Source organism: Bombyx mori, chromosome 22 (genome assembly GCF_030269925.1).
Source record: "Bombyx mori chromosome 22, ASM3026992v2".
Classification (NCBI taxonomy): Eukaryota; Metazoa; Arthropoda; class Insecta; order Lepidoptera; family Bombycidae; genus Bombyx; species Bombyx mori.
Window position 1 is genome coordinate 16,489,416 of NC_085128.1, and position 19,539 is coordinate 16,508,954.

A 19,539-nucleotide genomic window follows, 5' to 3' on the forward strand; every position below is an offset into this window, starting at 1 on the left:
TCGCGGAAGAGGCGTAGCCTAGGAGTTAAAGTGCCGTGTTCTGGACAATTCCTTCATCTGGTTTAGCAAGGTGAGGTTGGTTACCTCAGATGTAACCGGAGCAGAATTCACTCTTATTAACTGAAATCGCGGCGATTGCCCGCAGGACCTTTTTAATTTCACTCAACTCTGTTATAAACATAATTTGGACGTTGTTTCCTTAAGTGATATATTATGCCATGTTATCAATAGCCTAAATATACTTAGCTCTCGGCTGTGAGCATTTACGATCAGATATTATCAGCCAGCAGCAGACATTAGAACTACAACAAAGGTGGAAAACGTACTAAAGAAAATAAGACGGTTAAAATGGCGATGGACAAAACACAAGGGAAATCAGAATGAAATGGACTAAAATTATAACAGAATGGCAGCCACGTGATGGCAAAAGAAAAAGAGGTAGGCAAGCTAGAAGATGGACAGATGATATCAAAATGATTGGAGGGACAATCTGCTTCGGAAAAGCTACCAATAGAGAAGAATTGAAGCAGCTGGAAGAGGCCTATGTGTCACAGGACACGCTGATCACTGAACCGGGAAATCCGATGTATTAGATTTAAGTTAAAACAATTTGCTACTGCATGTAATATCATTGATTAGTATCAGCAATAGATGCTAATATAATAATCTATATATATAAAAATGAATTGCTGTTCGTTAGTTTCGCTAAAACTCGAGAACGGCTGGACCGATTTGGCTAATTTTGGTCTTGAATTATTCGTGGAAGTCCAGAGAAGGTTTAAAAGGTAGATAAATATGAAAATGCTCGGAATTAAATAATTTTGTTTTTCCTTTGATGTGTCCCCCGTCGGTCTTTTATTTATCGATTGAGGCACTACGAAGTCTGCCGGGTCAGCTAGTATAAAATAATAATTATCAGCTAACGATATAATTAATTTAAATGGACTTTAGTACCACGTTAACAATTTGATTCTTTCATAAGTATCATAGACAAATCCTTTATTTTATTTACATTATTGGTTAACTTCTGCATTCGCTCATCCATATGTCCCATACATTTACAAAGCGACAGGTTACGATTGCATGCGGGTCACGGAAGGCGTTCGATACCTGCACCAGACGAAGTGCCTTATAAATCCCAGCTACTCGTAATACTATGTCCAATATACGAAAGTTATAGCCCAGGAAATTAATTCTGTCGGCAGAACTGAAGTAGGGTTACGCGAACGCGATAATGCGACCATAAGTTATGTGCGTAGGAAGAAAAAAACGTTCATCTTGAATAATGTTCCGAATTTTTTTTTTTTTTCTTAGTTGGATGGACGAGCTCACAGCCCACCTGATGTTAAGTGGTTACTGAAGGCCATAGACATCTACAACGTAAATGCGCCACCCACCTCTAAGGTCTCATTATAGTTACAACGGCTGCCCCGCCCTTCGAACCGAAACGCATTACTGCTTCACGGCGGAAATAGGCGGGGTGGTGGTACCTACCCGTGCGGACTCCCAAAAGATCCTACCACCAGTGAAAATGCTTTTAATGTTGATTTGTGAGTGTACAACGAGTGTGCAATCCGCCATTAATCATTTTAGAATTTCATAATTCATTTTAGAATGCCAATATGTATTTTTTTTTCGTTCGTAGATAAATCATTTTTCATTAAAAATATATATATATATCTATGCTGATAGCCTTGAGAGGCTATATCAGCTTCTCCTTGACGTGTAGGTGAGCTCAAGAGGCTCAAGCCGGGAGTGTTGCTAACACTGGCCCTAGAAAGAGAAGTGTTTCGCAGAATCTACCACCGGATTAGAAACGCGACCCACTGAGAAGATCCAGCGAGAAACTCAGTGGGACGTTTCTAATCATCCGTTTATATTCTATTTATTTACAAAGTAATCTCACATTAATGTTATAGTAGTTAACGAAAATGTCGCACAAAAAACCGTCAAGACGAATCGACTTTGGCTCATTGAGTGTCTTTTAGATAAATATTAATTAAAATAAAATTTTTCAAAGACACTGCCATAGATGTAAATCGCCATCGAGTAACGCCATCTGTCATTAAATAGGAGAAACAGATATCAAAACAACAAATACTATCTGGGACGTTCGGGAAGTGTAACACCATCTATTGTCAAATAACCAAAACGGATATCGAAACTACTAGTACTATCGGAAATGTTCTTGTTATTTGTACACATATCATTGGCACTCTGAACTCCTCTATATTCTCTATAAGTGTGAGAAATTTCATACTATTCCGTCCGCACAATTTTCGTAAAAATGTGTACAAAGTTTTTGCTTCAGGTATTATCAATCTTAATATATATAAATCTCGTGTCACAATGTTTGTCCTCAATGGACTCCTAAACCACTTAACCGATTATAATAAAATTCGCACACCATGTGCAGTTCGATCCAACTTGAGAGATAGGATGGTTTTTATTTCGATGATTGGTCGCAATATTTATTAATTAACAATAAAATGATTTCTTATGTTGATTTTTGTTATTAATTGTAAGTTTCATAAGTCTAAAACAGATGGCGCCTTAAATCAGTTTTTACAGACAATTGTTATACTGTGACTTTAATATCTCATAGATGGTGCTGTGCTAAAAATACCAACGTTTCACATAAGCTAGAATTTAATGGCATAAGCACCACGTGTTTCTGAGGCTAAAGTATAAGTGAAATTTATTTCGTAGTAAACGCAATACAGTGAAATCCAATTGTTCTTACGTTGTCAATTTTTGGTATTAGCATAGGCGGCCGCGAGTTATTTAGAAACAAAAACCTAAGCCACAGCCACCCCCACCGAATGTAGTTCCGCCTTGTCGTGGCGGTGGGGCTTAAGCGTGCGTCCCTAAAATCGCGTGCAGAGGAATCTGTGTGGGACGCCGCGACCAAGAGAACTGCGCCCAGCTCTCCGCAGCCGCCTCCGCGTTCTGCGGGGGATGCTTGAGAGAGAGTGAGGGACCCTCTCCCCACCCCCTTTGCACTGGCAAAGTGTGGCATTTAGGGGATGAGGGGTTGGCTCTCGGGAGCCTGATGAGCCGGCGGCACTTTGGTGTCTTCCGGCTGCGGGTTGCCATGTCCCCGGCTTTGGCTACAGGGGAAAGCCTTCCAGATATGGAAGGTACCGGCTCGCCGGCGTGGCTCCACACCGCGTTGTGGGCGACGGACAGGCTTCGGCCACCGTCGGCCAAACCGTAAACCCCAGTCATGGGGAACGGGGGCTCCTGCCTTTACTGGTCGGAGCCGCGAGGACGCAAACCTCTTCAAAAATGCCCCAATCCCAAGCTCGACACCCGGCGATGGGATGTATGGCTGGAGGGTTTCCAGTCCCGAGGGTGTCATAGATCCCAGGGGACCAAACCCCTGGTTAATAAAAAAAGAAATTTCATGATGATGGACAATTGTACAAAGTTAGTACCCCAGGAGGGTACCGCCCGCGAGTCGGGCGGAGAATCCCTCCGTGCTTCTACCTCAGTGGAAGCACGCTGCCCCACGTATTCTGGGGGGGGCAACAATTGCCAGGATGAAGGAGGCTGTGCGACGGGCAGCGGAATTCCCGTCGAACCGAGGCGCTCCCCGATCGCCGGCTCGATGCGCTCTGCGCTCGCCAGCGAGTCGGGTGCGATCAACCCCACCAGACCATCGGTAGGGAAAAAGAGGGGGCGAAGGAAGACCCCACTAACAACGTCCGACGACGGCGGCGCGTCATCTTCCAGCATCGAGGTGCCGGAAAAGACGATGGCCATCGAGGAGGTGGCTCCGGTGGTTGCGGGGCCTGCCACAACGAAAGACACGATGCCCGCTCCCCAGCGGCCACCAGTAAGGAGGAGAGGCGCAGTGTCACCAGCGACGTCGGTGGAATCGATGTCGACGTCGGCCGCGTCCCTGGCTAGCGGGGACGAGGCATTCCGCGACCTCGACCTTGCGCTGGTCAATCTGGCGAAGCTGCTGTCGACTGTGGCTGCCAAGGGCGCTGAGCCAGGCAGCAGCTACAGGAAAAGGCTCCGGGAGGGAGCCGCTATGGTTAGGACAAAGCTGATCCCCACCCTGTCCAAACTCGTCGGGCAGCTTGACTCCAGGGAGAGTCGCATTCTGGAGGACTCCCCGGTCTTGCGAGATGGGACTCCCTTGTCGCCGATGCCTGCGCTGGCACACTCTGGGCCCCCCGCGAGGAAGATGGACACCAGCGTGCCCTCACGAGCTGTGATGAGTGTGGCGGCGCCCATGCCAGCGCCCACTTCTGTGGCCCCTGTTTCACGAGTGCCTACTCCCGCACTCCCTCACCCCCCGCGGAGGGTTGAGTTAAGGCCTGCGCCGCCTCCCCAAATATCGGCCATCCCTGCGTCCATGCAGAGAGGAAGGTTAAGGCCTGCACCAGCGCAGGCTGAAGACATCCGCTCGCCACTGGCGAGGATGGTAGACGAGTGGCCGGCGCTGTCGCGGCCCAGGCCTGCGGAGCCGCCAAGCAGAGAAGAAATGGTGGCCTGCATCTCGCGGGCGGTGGCGGATGAGGTCCGCAAACACTTTGCTGGCCTCGAGGAGATGCTCCGCTCCTCGAATGGTTCCGGAAATTGCGTCCCGGCACCAAAAGCCACGACCGCCATACGGGACTGGGCCGCGCAGCCGACCTCCACTTCTACCCCATCCACCAGGGTGGCACGACGTGGAGGCCGGAACCAGAATATCAGAGGTGCGGGAGCCAAGAATCCCGCCCCGAGATCCCAACCACAGCCTCGTCCCCTTCCTCCTCCCCCGTCAAGCATGGACGAGGGCTGGACAGAAGTGGTGAAGCGGGGTACCAAAGCACGGCGACAGACAGCAGCTCTGGCAGCTCCCCAAGAGGGTCGAGCGCCGACCGCTGCAGCCCGAAATACAGCGCTGGCGGCCGTGGCTGCTCCCCGCGAGGGTCGAGCACCGGCCGCTAGCAAGAAGAAAAACAGAAAGAAGAAGCCGCGCGCAGCGGGGTCAGCTGCCGTGGTAGTGACTTTGCTGCCGGGCGCCGCCGAAAAGGGCCTCACCTACAATGAGGTGATGGCCCGGGCGCGCGCAGCCGTAAACCTGACAGAAATCGGGGCAGAGGAAGGTCTACGCTTCCGGCATACCGCCAATGGGGCGAAGCTGCTGGAATGTCCCGGTGCCGATAGTTCTGGCATCGCGGACAAACTAGTGGCGACGCTCCGCGTGGCGTTGCCGGAGGAAGAGGTGCGCGTGCACAGGCCGGTGAGGATGGCCGAGATTAGGGTCACCGGCCTGGACGACTGCGCCACCAAGGAGGAGGTGGCAGCCGCAATAGCCGCCCAGGGGGGATGTGCCCCGGAAAGCGTGACCGTGGGCGAACTTCGCTCAGGGTACTCCGGGGCCAGGTCGGCGTGGGCGCGCTGCCCTGTGGAGGCGGCCACTTCTTTGGCCACCCCTCCACCGGGAAGATCGACGGGGGATCCGGGGAGACTGCGCGTGGGCTGGATAGCGGCCCACGTGCGTCTCCAAGAACCACGTGCCTGGCGATGCCTCCGATGCTTCAGCACGGGGCACGGCCTCGCTAGGTGCACCAGCTCGGTTGACCGCAGCGGTCTGTGCTTCCGTTGCGGCCAACCGGGCCACAAAGCGGCGTCCTGCACGGCCGCCCCGCACTGCGCTCTGTGCGCTGCGGCCGGGCGCAGGGCAAACCACCGGGCGGGAGGCAAGGCGTGTTTCCCGTCCGGTGATAACACCGAACGAAACCGGCGCCGGAAATCAAAGCGCCGGCAAAAGAGAAGGTTGGCCAGAGGAGCACTGGCCAACGTTGTAATCCCCGTTGCGGCGCCGGTGCCGGAGAGCGGGGGCAGCGGTGAAGGGGAGGGGGCGATGGATGTGGTCCAACAGTAATGGACCGCACCTATCGCTTCCTCCAAGGAAACCTTAACCACTCCGCCAGAGCTCAGGACATGCTGTCTCAGAGCATGGCGGAGTGGTCCATAGATGTGGCTGTGGTCGCCGAGCCGTACTTCGTTCCCCCGGCAAATGATTGCTGGTTTGGGGACGATGGCGGCCTGGCGGCCATAGTCATAAGAAGAGACGCGGCGATCCCCCCCCTGGCGATGGTGACCAGGGGCCAAGGGTTCGTCGCAGTGCAGCTGGAAGGGACCGTCGTGATCGGGGCATACTTCTCTCCGAACAGGCCTACCGTCGAGTTCGGGCATTTCCTGGGCAGGATCGGGGCGATTGCTCGCCGCCTCGCTCCTCGTCCAGTGATTCTCGCGGGGGACCTCAATGCGAAGTCTGTCGCATGGGGCTCCCCCCGCTCGGACGCTCGGGGTAGGCTACTGGAGAGGTGGGCGAACGCGGCCGGCCTCTGTTTGTTGAATAGAGGGTCGGTTGCGACGTGCGTGCGGTGGCAGGGCGAGTCCATTGTGGACGTTACTTTTGCGAGCCCGGCCATCGCGCGCCGTATCCGCGACTGGAGGGTTTTGGAGGGGGCGGAGACGCTGTCAGATCACCGATATATTCGGTTTGATCTCTCCGCCCGCTCCGCAGTCGCGGACGCCCACGGTGACTACCCACATGGTGCGCCCTGGTCATTCCCCAGGTGGGCATTGAAGCGCCTGAATAAGGCGCTACTGATGGAAGCCTCTACGGTGGCGGCGTGGACGCCCATGCGTCCATATCCGGTTGAGGTCGAGCGCGAAGCGGGGTGGTTCCGGGACACGATGCGACGCATCTGCGACGTATCGATGCCCCGGATCAGCCCTCGGCCTCCCAATCGCCAGGTGTACTGGTGGTCGCCCGAAATCGCGCAACTCCGCGTGGAGTGCGTTCGGGCGAGGCGCGAGTGCGCCAGGCATCGCCGCCGTCGCTTGCCGCGGCGCAACGATCCGGTTGCGTTCGCGGTGGTGGAGGCCCGGCTGTACGGCACATTTCGCGTCGCGCAGAGGGCTTTGCAGCTGGCCATCAGAAGAGCCAAGAACCAACACATGGAGGGTCTCTTGGAGACGCTGGATGAGGATCCGTGGGGGCGACCCTATCATATGGTGCGCAATAAAATGCGCCCATGGGCCCCCCCAATCACGGAGCGTCTCCAGCCTCAGCAGTTGCGGGACATCGTCTCGGCGCTGTTCCCGCAGGAGCGGGAGGGATTTATCGCTCCCGCTATGGACGTCCCGTCGGAAAACGGCGGCGACGCCTCTGCTGAGGTGCCCCATATAACGGGGGCGGAGCTCCATGTGGCCGTGCGTAAAATGTGCGCGAAGGACACTGCGCCCGGTCCGGACGGCGTCCATGGCCGGGTTTGGGCCTTGGCTCTTGGTGCCCTGGGGGACCGACTCTTGAGGCTTTACAACTCCTGCCTCGAGTCGGGACGGTTTCCTTCATCGTGGAGGACGGGCAGACTCGTGCTGTTGAGAAAGGAGGGGCGCCCGGCGGATACTGCCGCCGGGTACCGTCCCATCGTGTTGCTGGATGAGGTGGGCAAGCTGCTGGAACGCATTCTGGCGGTCCGCATCATTCAGCATCTGGTCGGGGTGGGACCCGATCTGTCGGCGGAGCAGTATGGCTTTCGAGAGGGTCGCTCAACGGTGGACGCGATCCTTCGCGTACGGGCTCTCTCGGAAGAAGCCGTCTCCAGGGGTGGGGTGGCCTTGGCGGTGTCGCTCGACATCGCCAATGCGTTTAACACCCTTTTTTTTTTTTTTTTTTTTTTTTTTTTTTTTTTTTTTTTTTTTTTTTTTTTTTTTTTTTTTTTTTTTTTTTTTGCCCTGGTCCGTGATAGGGGGGGCACTGGAAAGACACGGAGTGCCTCTCTACCTTCGCCGACTGGTGGGTTCCTACTTGGAGGACAGATCGGTCACGTGTACCGGACACGGTGGGATCGTGCACAGGTTCCCGGTCGTGCGCGGTGTTCCACAGGGGTCGGTGCTCGGCCCCCTTTTGTGGAATATCGGGTATGACTGGGTACTGAGGGGTGCCCTCCTCCCGGGCCTAAGCGTAATCTGTTACGCAGACGACACGCTGGTCGTGGCCCGGGGGGGGAGTTTTGCTGAGTCTGCTCGTCTTGCCACCGCTGGGGTGGCGCATGTCGTCGGCAAAATCAGGAGATTGGGCCTCGACGTGGCGCTCAGTAAATCCGAGGCCATGTGGTTCCACAGGCCCCGGAGAGTGCCACCTGTCGATGCCCATATCATGGTTGGAGGCGTCCGTATCGAGGTCGGGGTGCAGTTGAAGTACCTCGGCCTCATTCTGGACAGTCGTTGGACCTTCCGTGCTCACTTTCAGAACCTGGTCCCTCGTTTGTTGGGGGTGGCCGGCGCGTTAAGCCGGCTTCTGCCCAACGTGGGGGGGCCTGACCAGGTGACGCGCCGTCTCTATACGGGGGTGGTGCGATCAATGGCCCTATACGGGGCGCCCGTGTGGGGCCAGTCCCTGGCCGTGGGGGTAGCGAAGCTGCTGCAACGGCCGCAACGCACCATCGCGGTCAGGGTCATCCGTGGCTATCGCACCATCTCCTTCGAGGCGGCGTGTGTACTGGCTGGGACGCCGCCTTGGGTCCTGGAGGCGGAGGCGCTCGCCGCTGACTATCAGTGGCGGGCTGACCTTCATGCCCGGGGCGTGGCACGTCTCAGCCCCAGTGTGGTCAGAGCGCGGAGGGCCCAATCTCGGCGGTCCGTGCTGGAGTCATGGTCCAGACGGCTGGCCGATCCTTCGGCTGGTCGTAGGACCGTCGAGGCGATTCGCCCGGTTCTTGTGAACTGGGTGAATCGTGACAGAGGACGCCTCACTTTCCGGCTCACGCAGGTGCTCACTGGGCATGGTTGCTTCGGTGAGTTCCTGCACCGGATCGGAGCCGAGCCGACGGCAGAGTGCCACCATTGTGGTTGCAACTTGGACACGGCGGAGCACACGCTCGTTGCCTGCCCCGCATGGGAGGGGTGGCGCCGTGTCCTCGTTGCAAAAATAGGAAACGACTTGTCGTTGCCGAGTGTTGTGGCATCGATGCTCGGTGACGACGAGTCGTGGAAGGCGATGCTCGACTTCTGCGAGTGCACCATCTCGCAGAAGGAGGCGGCGGGGCGCGTGAGAGACGCACAGGCCCGCCGCCGTCGAGCGGGGGCCAGGGAGGCGGATCTCGCCCAAGCCCTGGCCCTCTAAGTGTTTCGGGTCTCCCTCACATGTCGGCCTGGGGACCGACGAAGGGGGCCTAAGAAGACGACGTGCAAGCTGCTCTGCACGCGTTTTATGCATGAGCATCCGGGTGATGGAAGGCCGGCTATCCTCAACCCACGCTGGTTCTGACCCAGCGGGGTATTCCGTAGGATAGACCATTCTAACCGGCGCCATCTAGGCGGGCTTCGGATAGCCTGCCGACCGAGAGGGCTGGTGGTCGTGGCGCCGACGACCGCCAGTCCGGCGTCCCGAGGGGAAGGGTGATGGGAGAGATGTGCTCCGCACTAAACGCTTCACTTTCCCCCCTTGCCTTTTCATGAGTTTTGTCTCATGCGAGGTTTGGACGTTGGTTGTTGAGAGACAGGAGGTTTTAGTCGGTTCGACTCCGACATGCCCCGCCCTCCATCCCCAGTGAAGGGCGGAAGTCCGGCGATTTCCTCCTGACAAAAAAAAAAAAAAAAAAAGCCACAGCCACAGCAACGTGTGGCCGGGTCCGCTAGTATAATTATATATATTAGTATACCGTGGCCACCCTACAGTCTGTGACAAACGAAATTGATTTTCCCATAAGCCGCTTAGATAGCCGAAGTCGAAATAATAACCGTGTTTTGATGGTTGCTTCGCGTCGTTATGTTCAGATCCCTATGGCTCTTCCACTTTTCGCGTGTGTCGTTAGCTGAGGCTACTACTCCTTTCCGTAGCAAATATCCCGAGACATTTAGAATATTTTAAGTGGAGGTACATACTACACTACTTTTACGGTATAAGGTCGTGAGTCCGTGCGGGTAGGTACCACCACCCTGCCTATTTCTGACGTGAAGCAGTAATGCGTTTCGGTTTGAAGGGTGGGGCAGCCGTTGTAACTATACTGAGCCCTTAGAACTTATATCTCAAGCTTAAACCAAATTGCCTTTCACCTCTCGATTTATTATTTTTTTATTGATCGATGATTGATGATTAAAAGTATTGTTGGAATTTTAACGATAAATTATTTTATATCGTTTGTAAAATAAAAATAAAAAATATTGAACCTAAAACTGTTTTATTTATTTAAGGCCACACCTATATCATTTTCTGTATGATCCTGTTATTATCTTTACTAAATTTCAACGAAAAACCATTATACTCGTATATCGTTCGTAAAATTTAAAAAAATATTATAGAACCTAAAACTGTTTGATTTCTTTAAGACTACACCTATATTTATTTTCTATATGATCCTGTTATGATTTTTACTAAATTATTTTCTGGTATTTGTGCGGGATACTCGTGTCTCGTGGCGCATACACTCCAAACACTAAAGCGGCACTGTCTCTGACACCGGACAGTGAAATAGAGCTCACGAGTGTAGCAATTTGTGTCAGAGACCGTCCGGTCCGGCGAGTTGAATTTACTTAGTCTGAGGACGTACATCAAAGGATTAAGTATAAATTTAGTGTTAGTTAGGAACAAATGTGAAATGATGTCAGATAAAACTTGTGTTTTGGACGTGTTAATTTTCGAACATATTTCTGCCGTGAAGCAGCAATGCGTTTCAGTTTGGAGGGTGGGGCAGCCGTTGTAACTATACTGAAACATTAGAACTTATATCTCAAGGTGGGTGGCGCATTTACGTTGTAAATGTCTATGGGCTCCAGTGACCATTTAACACCAGGTGGGCTGTGAACTCATCCACCCAACTAAGCATTAAAAAAAAAAACATATTTGTTTGCGTGAAATCATATTTGGACTTATATAAAACAAAAGAATCTAGTTTTTTTTTACGTACATTAATGTTATGGTTAGTGTAAACGATTTAAAATGGCCCGCTCTTTATCAGCTAATCTTCGGTGGTTGGACGTGGGCGTCTTATGTGATTAGACCCCATAGATACCATCGACGGTCTTGACTTGCACGATCGAAGTATCAACAGCACGAGAATAATAGAAACAGCTATAAGCTGTAATGTCAATGAATATCGGCATACGAAGGGGACCCATGATGACGAAGAAACCAAAATAAACAAAAATATATTAAATATACCTTTTTATACGTAATATCTTAATCGTGGGAAAATGCGCGTTCGTTTTATTTTAAAATACATTATCTAAGAATGGATTCTTTTTAAATAATATTTCTAGGCAGACGAGTGTAAGGTCTCATGGTGAGTGGTTACCGCAAATATATCAACATCTAATCAAGAAGCGGATTTGAAAAAAGCGGCGCGACATAATAACTGTCTTATCTCGGCTGCCGCAAATTACATACCCAATCCTGACGACCAAACGATAAACAGTCGCCGTCGCCCTGAACCAATCATTTCGGACCCTCCCGATCCACGCTCGATGCTTTTAGGCATTCCAAGCACCGGTCATCATTATGGACGAACCCGTTGAATGAGATGAAGGGTTGGTTGTTCAACTTAAGCCTACCTTCTTAGTAGCTAGGTGGGTAACTACCTACTTAGTTTCTCGCCGGATCTTCTCAGTGGGTTGCGATTCCGATACGGTGGTAGATTCAGTGACGCACTGTCCTTGGTAAATGTTAGCAGCAAAGTCTCCAGGTTAAGTCCCGTGAGCTCGCCTATACGTTCGATGGAGATAGCATAATCCCTCGAGGTTTTTAGCAATAGATAGGATTACAGGTAGCTTGAAGACCTTTAAAGTTTCACTAGGGCAGGTGGGCGAGCATGGCCTCAGCCTGGCGAGGATTTGCTAAGAGCCAATTGAGCGCATCCGAACGAGACCTAACAGCTCAAGGGCAGCTGCTTCGCGAATGAATCTACTACCGGATCGGAATCGTGGATGAAAGATAGGCGCTTTGTCTTCTAACTGTATCAGTAATTAAACAATTTACAATTGAACAATTTTTAAATTACTGTTTCGATAATAATCAATTATTTCTGTTGTAATTGAACACCTAATACCAAATGAATACCATAAACCAAGCTACGTTTCTTAGTTCTTATTATGGGCTCAGGTGTATTCCTATCGCTGAACAAGGAAAGGGCGGTACGTACATACACACCTTCGTTTAAGTAATGAATGTATGAGGTAGCTGGGTGCCGGATATATTATAGTACACAAAATATATTGCGCTGTATTTTGTTTAATAAGGCTCTCTGTTAATTTTGTATGCTGTGACTTTGAGAGCAGTAAAGCTGTAGTAATTTTTGGAAAAACGTAAGCATAGTAGATTTTTTTTTTATGGCTTAGATGGGAATCTATTCTGACAGACACTGCAGAATCTATTTCTATATCTATTAAATAATAGAAAATTGTCTTGAACAATGCGCTACGATTTGAATACTGGCACATTCGTATAAATATATTTTATATCGGGCGCCTCATCTTTTAGTCATGACGACTTGAAAGCACATCACTGGATAGCTTGTTGGGTTATTTCTTTGACGCAATTGAAAATTTCATGTTAAATGTTAAGTTGGACTAAAAACTCCACTTTACGTACAGCACATGGATTGTGTGCTCATAGGGATGTACTTACATGCCGAAATGTAACTATGTAATTTTTGATTGATTTCAATTGATTTCTATTGATTTCACTAACGGAGCTGAACTACATAATATCGGCTCAAGATGTCGATGTTGGTGAACTAGAGAAGGGCGGAACTGCGGCTCTCGTCATGCATAATTTATGGTAGATATTGAAATAGTTTCCCTAGCGATTTGATGTAGACACGACAATGATATAACACGAGTTATTCTTGTTTTTGAACATCTAGCAATCAAAGCATTGCTGGGACATTTAATTAGAATGTGAAAAATTTTTTTTTATGCTATTTTTAACCTTGAAACTTTAAAATTAAAAAAAAAACATGTGTGCAATTCACACGTGGTAGAAGTGAAACCTTCCAAAATTAAAATACAATTATCCTAAACGTCTTAAGTATATCTAAAATTTTGTCATTAGTAATTGTAAGGTAGCGCCCTCTGTGAATTGATATTTTAATTTCACGTATAATCCTAATTTAAAATTCACTACAAGAGCTTTCATACACACGTTAGTATTAAAAAATCTCACAGATGGCGCTGTATTAAATAGTATGTATATTTCTGTCTCATTCTTTTGTATTTGTGTCCTGTCGTTTTTTCCGTTGCATCCGGTTTGAAATCACAACGATGCTAAAGAAGTTTTCACTTCAAAAAAAAGTGTGTGGTGTGTGTGCAAGTCACATACGGTAGAAGTGAAACTTATAAAAAATAAAAATAATCGCAAGGGTCAACCACTGGAGCAGCCTCACCCTGGGGAACCGCCTGCGTGATCACGGTATACCTACGCCAGGTAAGTATTATTTAGCAAGAGAAATACGAGAACGTCTATGAACTGTGTAACATCTCGTCACCGCGATTCATGAATTGTTGAATTTACGTGCAGCGACTGTTGATAACAAACTAAATAAAAATAATTGTAAATCATCTTTCATTGTATGAGGTAGCGCCCTCTGTGAATTGATATTTTAACTTCATGTATAATGTGTTCTATCTCATTCTCTCGCCGGATGAATCATAGGATTCATAGGATTCATTAGAATGTATAGACATTCAAGTGTTTGTGTCTCAATCGACTAATTTTTTCGTTTCGTTTCATTTCGTTTCATCGAATTTGAAATCACAACGATTATAAAGAAGTTTCACTTCAAAATATTTTTCTTAGTTAGATTAACTGAAGTCTCTATCAATAATGTTCATAGTCTAAATGATTCATTTACTAATTGTTTAGTAAATGTATACTATTCATGTATAAATTATCTTTCTCCTTGCAACTTAGGAGTTCGACATCAATCTTCAAGCTTATAACATCCTAACTCTGTCCGTGTAACATCAGATTTTTGTTAAAGGATAAATAATGTGTATCAAAATAAGGTTTTTTAAAACTAAAAAACCGCTCACCGCGTAACAAATTTGGCGCAGATGGTAGGATTCCGCATAGAAAACGTGCATAACTGCATCGGGACGGGACTCACATCGGCAAGCAGCAGCCAGCAACAGCAAGACTACATGAATCGAGCACCGTAGCTGAAGGCTTTTGAAATAACTTCGCCGAACAGACGAGACCTCACATGCTGAATCTAATTTTAATTGCTAATAATAAATAAACAATAACATAGAATAAACTAAACTATATGTTAATTATTGCCAATAGTGGCGTTTGCGCCCATGTATACATTCTAGAATTTCCCTTAGTTCAAAACGATAATTTTAAACTAGGTATATCATATACAAACCCTGTACAACATCGTAATTCCTCATATCACTCCACTATCCTACCAGAGCTTATATTCTTAGCCACTAACCTAAATCAAGAAAAGTATATATCTACAAGTTTGATGGAAAACTGCAACAATTTCGCATCAAGACAACGGTTATGCAAAAATATGGTCATCTATGAATCTATGTAATGCCCCTGGTATTATTAATGGTTATGTTACATACAAAACAACCCAAATGTAAAATAATAATCTAAAAGAAAATAAAGGCTTTAAATGTTGTTTTTTATATTGTACAGAAAATGCAATTGAGGCCTTTAAAATCAAAGGCAGCTAAACGCCTGTCGTAAAATGGATTAACAATGGCGCTATCTTGTTGGACACGCTTTAGTGTTTTTATGTGCTTAGCGATTTTTATTAGACACTTTGCAGCATGACGTTGCTGAGGGACGTTGAAGCATGACGTTGCAGAGCGACGTTGCAGCATGACGTTGCAGAGCGACGTTGCAGAATGACGTTGCAGCATGACGTTGCAGAGCGACGTTGCAGAATGACGTTGCATAGCGACGTTGCAGCGTGACGTTGCAGAATGACGTTGCAGCATGACGTTGAAGAGCGACGTTGCAGCATGACGTTGCAGAGCGACGTTGCATCATGACGTTGCAGAGCGACGTTGCAGAATGACGTTGCATAGCGACGTTGCAGCATGACGTTGCAGAATGACGTTGCAGCATGACGTTGCAGAGCGACGTTGCAGAGCGACGTTGCAGCATGACGTTGCAGAGCGACGTTGCAGAATGACGTTGCAGAGCGACTTTGCAGCATGACGTTGCTGAGGGACGTTGAAGCATGACGTTGCAGAGCGACGTTGCAGCATGACGTTGCAGAGCGACGTTGCAGAATGACGTTGCAGCATGACGTTGCAGAGCGACGTTGCAGAATGACGTTGCATAGCGACTTTGCAGAATGACGTTGCAGCATGACGTTGCATAGCGACGTTGCAGAGCGACTTTGCAGCATGACGTTGCATAGCGACGTTGCAGAGCGACGTTGCATAGCGACGTTGCAGCATGACGTTGCAGAATGACGTTGCAGAGCGACTTTGCAGCATGACGTTGCATAGCGACGTTGCAGAGCGACGTTGCAGAATGACGTTGCAGAGCGACGTTGCAGCATGACGTTGCAGAGCGACGATGCAGCATGACGTTGCAGAGCGACGTTGCAGCATGACGTTGCAGAGCGACGTTGCAGCATGACGTTGCAGAGCGACGTTGCAGCATGACGTTGCAGAATGACGTTGCATAGCGACGTTGCAGCATGACGTTGCAGAATGACGTTGCAGAGCGACTTTGCAGCATGACGTTGCATAGCGACGTTGCAGAGCGACGTTGCAGCATGACGTTGCAGAGCGACGTTGCAGCATGACGTTGCAGAGCGACGTTGCAGCATGACGTTGCAGAGCGACGTTGCAGCATGACGTTGCAGAGCGACGTTGCAGCATGACGTTGCAGAGCGACGTTGCAGAATGACGTTGCATAGCGACGTTGCAGCATGACGTTGCAGAATGACGTTGCAGAATGACGTTGCAGCATGACGTTGCAGAGCGACGTTGCAGAATGACGTTGCAGAATGACGTTGCAGAGCGACGTTGCAGCATGACGTTGCAGAATGACGTTGCAGCATGACGTTGCAGAGCGACGTTGCAGAGCGACGTTGCAGCATGACGTTGCAGAGCGACGTTGCAGAATGACGTTGCAGCATGACGTTGCAGAGCGACGTTGCAGAATGACGTTGCAGAGCGACTTTGCAGCATGACGTTGCATAGCGACGTTGCAGAGCGACGTTGCAGAATGACGTTGCAGAGCGACGTTGCAGAATGACGTTGCAGAGCGACTTTGCAGCATGACGTTGCATAGCGACGTTGCAGAGCGACGTTGCAGAATGACGTTGCAGAGCGACGTTGCAGCATGACGTTGCAGAGCGACGTTGCAGAATGACGTTGCAGAGCGACTTTGCAGCATGACGTTGCATAGCGACGTTGCAGAGCGACTTTGCAGCATGACGTTGCATAGCGACGTTGCAGAGCGACGTTGCAGAATGACATTGCAGAATGACGTTGCAGAGCGACGTTGCAGAATGACGTTGCAGAGCGACGTTGCAGAATGACGTTGCATAGCGACGTTGCAGAGCGACGTTGCAGAATGACGTTGCATAGCGACGTTGCAGAATGACGTTGCAGCATGACGTTGCAGAGCGACTTTGCAGCATGACGTTGCATAGCGACGTTGCAGAGCGACGTTGCAGAATGACGTTGCAGAGCGACGTTGCAGAATGACGTTGCAGAGCGACTTTGCAGCATGACGTTGCATAGCGACGTTGCAGAGCGACGTTGCAGAATGACGTTGCAGAGCGACGTTGCAGCATGACGTTGCAGAGCGACGTTGCAGAATGACGTTGCATAGCGACGTTGCAGCATGACGTTGCAGAGCGACGTTGCAGAATGACGTTGCAGCATGACGTTGCAGAGCGACTTTGCAGCATGAATAGAATGGTAGGTACCTACACTTTTATTGGAACGCAGATTTCAGTTAGATTTATAATAAAAACACTAAGGGCTTTATTGTAAGCTGCATCTCAATATTTAAATTTATTCTATGACATATCAAAATAAAGATAGTATAAAGTGTTCTTTTTTTTTTTATTGCATAGATGGTTGGACTGCTCAAAAAGGGAGATCCAAATGACATAGGCAACTACAGGCCTATTAGCCTCCTTTCGAGTATGTACAAGCTATTCACATCAATTTTACAAAGCAGAACAGAACACCAGCCGATCGAACAAGCAGGTTTCCGTTCGGGTTTTTCCACAATAGATCATATACATGTTATACAACAAGTTATAGAGAAATATAAAGAGTTCAATAGACCACTGTACATAGCTTTCATCGACTATGCTAAAGCCTTCGATACAATCGTACATAATTTCATATGGAAAGCCCTAGATAAATGTCACGTTCATGATAAATACATAAAAATATTAAAAAACATCTATGATGGAAGTATCAGCAGAGTCAAACTGGAAAAACGGGGAGAGGACATAAAAATCTGCCGAGGAGTTGCGCTACGATTTGAATACTGGCACATTCGTATAAATATATTTTATATCGGGCGCCTCATCTTTTAGTCATGACGACTTGAAAGCACATCACTGGATAGCTTGTTGGGTTATTTCTTTGACGCAATTGAAAATTTCATGTTAAATGTTAAGTTGGACTAAAAACTCCACTTTACGTACAGCACATGGATTGTGTGCTCATAGGGATGTACTTACATGCCGAAATGTAACTATGTAATTTTTGATTGATTTCAATTGATTTCTATTGATTTCACTAACGGAGCTGAACTACATAATATCGGCTCAAGATGTCGATGTTGGTGAACTAGAGAAGGGCGGAACTGCGGCTCTCGTCATGCATAATTTATGGTAGATATTGAAATAGTTTCCCTAGCGATTTGATGTAGACACGACAATGATATAACACGAGTTATTCTTGTTTTTGAACATCTAGCAATCAAAGCATTGCTGGGACATTTAATTAGAATGTGAAAAATTTTTTTTTATGCTATTTTTAACCTTGAAACTTTAAAATTAAAAAAAAAACATGTGTGCAATTCACACGTGGTAGAAGTGAAACCTTCCAAAATTAAAATACAATTATCCTAAACGTCTTAAGTATATCTAAAATTTTGTCATTAGTAATTGTAAGGTAGCGCCCTCTGTGAATTGATATTTTAATTTCACGTATAATCCTAATTTAAAATTCACTACAAGAGCTTTCATACACACGTTAGTATTAAAAAATCTCACAGATGGCGCTGTATTAAATAGTATGTATATTTCTGTCTCATTCTTTTGTATTTGTGTCCTGTCGTTTTTTCCGTTGCATCCGGTTTGAAATCACAACGATGCTAAAGAAGTTTTCACTTCAAAAAAAAGTGTGTGGTGTGTGTGCAAGTCACATACGGTAGAAGTGAAACTTATAAAAAATAAAAATAATCGCAAGGGTCAACCACTGGAGCAGCCTCACCCTGGGGAACCGCCTGCGTGATCACGGTATACCTACGCCAGGTAAGTATTATTTAGCAAGAGAAATACGAGAACGTCTATGAACTGTGTAACATCTCGTCACCGCGATTCATGAATTGTTGAATTTACATGCAGCGACTGTTGATAACAAACTAAATAAAAATAATTGTAAATCATCTTTCATTGTATGAGGTAGCGCCCTCTGTGAATTGATATTTTAACTTCATGTATAATGTGTTCTATCTCATTCTCTCGCCGGATGAATCATAGGATTCATAGGATTCATTAGAATGTATAGACATTCAAGTGTTTGTGTCTCAATCGACTAATTTTTTCGTTTCGTTTCATTTCGTTTCATCGAATTTGAAATCACAACGATTATAAAGAAGTTTCACTTCAAAATATTTTTCTTAGTTAGATTAACTGAAGTCTCTATCAATAATGTTCATAGTCTAAATGATTCATTTACTAATTGTTTAGTAAATGTATACTATTCATGTATAAATTATCTTTCTCCTTGCAACTTAGGAGTTCGACATCAATCTTCAAGCTTATAACATCCTAACTCTGTCCGTGTAACATCAGATTTTTGTTAAAGGATAAATAATGTGTATCAAAATAAGGTTTTTTAAAACTAAAAAACCGCTCACCGCGTAACAAATTTGGCGCAGATGGTAGGATTCCGCATAGAAAACGTGCATAACTGCATCGGGACGGGACTCACATCGGCAAGCAGCAGCCAGCAACAGCAAGACTACATGAATCGAGCACCGTAGCTGAAGGCTTTTGAAATAACTTCGCCGAACAGACGAGACCTCACATGCTGAATCTAATTTTAATTGCTAATAATAAATAAACAATAACATAGAATAAACTAAACTATATGTTAATTATTGCCAATAGTGGCGTTTGCGCCCATGTATACATTCTAGAATTTCCCTTAGTTCAAAACGATAATTTTAAACTAGGTATATCATATACAAACCCTGTACAACATCGTAATTCCTCATATCACTCCACTATCCTACCAGAGCTTATATTCTTAGCCACTAACCTAAATCAAGAAAAGTATATATCTACAAGTTTGATGGAA

General features: G+C 47.6%; 1 protein-coding gene across 1 annotated transcript; it reads left to right on the top strand.

The window, feature by feature from the left end:
* The first annotated feature begins 3,610 nt into the window (after window positions 1-3,610).
* LOC119630248 (serine/arginine repetitive matrix protein 1-like) lies at window positions 3,611-19,222 on the top strand. The gene is made up of 3 exons (XM_062675102.1): window positions 3,611-4,983; window positions 17,177-17,333; window positions 19,118-19,222. The coding sequence occupies exons 1-3, from the start codon at window positions 3,611-3,613 to the stop codon at window positions 19,220-19,222; spliced, it is 1,635 nt and encodes a 544-aa protein (XP_062531086.1).
* Window positions 19,223-19,539: the final 317 nt, after the last annotated feature.